Source organism: Sinocyclocheilus anshuiensis, unplaced genomic scaffold (assembly GCF_001515605.1).
Source record: "Sinocyclocheilus anshuiensis isolate Anshui unplaced genomic scaffold, SAMN03320099.WGS_v1.1 scaffold274, whole genome shotgun sequence".
In the NCBI taxonomy this organism is placed as follows: Eukaryota; Metazoa; Chordata; class Actinopteri; order Cypriniformes; family Cyprinidae; genus Sinocyclocheilus; species Sinocyclocheilus anshuiensis.
This window is the reverse complement of record NW_015547698.1, coordinates 1,816,477-1,818,354: the sequence shown is the minus strand read 5'-3', so window position 1 is coordinate 1,818,354 and position 1,878 is coordinate 1,816,477. Positions and strand designations below refer to the sequence as shown.

General features: G+C 38.9%; 1 protein-coding gene across 1 annotated transcript in view; it reads left to right on the top strand.

Annotated features, from left to right (window-relative positions):
* Window positions 1-1,878, top strand: part of LOC107703706 (tuberin-like) — a 49,864-nt gene that overhangs the window by 1,042 nt on the left and 46,944 nt on the right. The window contains exons 2-5 of the mRNA XM_016506421.1: window positions 755-909; window positions 989-1,075; window positions 1,153-1,263; window positions 1,348-1,495. Of these exons, the coding sequence (XP_016361907.1) occupies window positions 775-909; window positions 989-1,075; window positions 1,153-1,263; window positions 1,348-1,495 (481 nt within the window). The 5' untranslated portion in view covers window positions 755-774. The remainder of the gene's footprint in view (window positions 1-754; window positions 910-988; window positions 1,076-1,152; window positions 1,264-1,347; window positions 1,496-1,878) is intronic.

Sequence of the window (1,878 nt, the reverse complement as noted above, 5' to 3'; positions counted from 1 at the left end):
TATATATATAACTATTTAAAATATTTTTTACACTTTTTTTAAAAAATTTTTTTAGTTTATATATCAGCCTACAGACCCTCTTATGTGCTTTTTTGGATCTCCAGCTCGCCATGTTTTCCTGCTAAAAGAGGCGATATATCAGTCAAATAGACTGTTATTTATGTTAAAGAAGGAGTTGTCAATCTTTTCTGACCCAGGGAGCCACTACCAGACATTCAGAGGCCCTGGGCCCCTCAATACATGTGTAATTTTTCTTTAATTACGTGAGAAATATTAAAAATGTTATTCATATTCGCTTAGGCTTTGATCATAATTAAAAAAAGAATATTTAAAATAGAATATTTTATAACATACTGAATATATGACTTATTTGTAATTTTTAAAGAAAATGTTTTACTCAGAAAATATGCTAAAAGACATTTTTAAAAAGGTCTCTCCCGGAAGAATTTTAGAATTTTTATCATAGATTAAATTGAAAGATTCTATATGTTAGAATCTTATTCTATATTCTATCAGTACTGTTGTTGTTACTTGTATGTTTTTGTATAGTGAAGTGATTGCTGCTTAAGACAATGTTGTATTATTGTAAATGATGTACTGAAATGATACTGTTAATGTTGCCATGAATATAGCCATTGTTGCTGATATTACAATTTTCTTTTTTTAGTTCAGAACAGCCTACAGACCCTCTTTTGTGCTTTTTTTGTATCTCCAGCTGCAGGAGGTTTGAAGTATCTCTCATTCTCTCATTCAGGGTCTCTCGCAGGAGTGAAGATGAATAAACAGCCCAGTAAAGAGACTCTGCGGGACCGATTCAAGGTGATCTTTGGCCTCGGTTCGACTCGGCCCCACAGCAAACAGACCGAGAGCAAACCGTCAGAGTTCGTCATCACGCTGGACATCCTGATGGTCAGAAACGCTCCAATCAATCATTCCCATCATCGATATTGTGTTTCTCATGTAATCTCTCTCTCTTCCTATCCTTCAGGAACTCACTCCAGAGTACAACCTCCACCACCGGATCAGAGTCATCAACCACGTGTGCGACCTCGCCAAATCTAAGAAGTTTGAGGAGGTGAGAGCGTAGAGAAGCATCTGCCTGCTCCTGTATGTGCAGATGAGCGGATCTACAGTGTGTTGTGTGTGTTTCAGCATGCGGTGGAGGACGTTTGGAAGGCTGTGGAGGACATGATACAGCCTGAACAGCCGCCTGAAGCCCGTCATGCAGTGCTGGTGCTGCTGAGAGCCATTATACAGGGACAGGTGCACATTTCGAACACCTTACGAGCCACAATGCAACATGGTGGCAAACACCACTCACGCTTTCCTCATGATCTTCTTGTGCAGGGTGAGCGCTTGGGTCCACTCAGAGCCTACTTCTTTAAGATCGTTTTGGACTATCAGCCCTGTAATGAAGATCTGGCCGAGAGACTGGAGGTGTTCAAGGCCCTCACGGAGAACGGGAAAGACATCACCTACCTAGAGGAGGAGATCGGTATGGATCACACATGCTGGTGTTCTTTAAAGGGGTCCTATTATGCTTTTTCACTTTTTCAACTTCACACTTCAGTTCAAACGTTTGGGGTCAGTAGGATTGTGTTTTTTAAAGAAATAAATACTTTATTCAGCAAGGATGTATTAAATCGATCAAAAGTGACAGTAAAGACATTTACAGAAGATTTCCGTTTCAAATAAATGCTGTTCTTTTGAGCTTTCCTTTCATCAGAAAATACAGTATTATGGTTTCCACAAAAATATATAGCAGCACAACTGTTGTCAACATTGATAATATTAAGAAATGTTTCTTGACACCAAATCAGCATATCAGAATGATTTCTGAAGGATCATATGACACTGAAGACTGGAGTAATGGCTGTT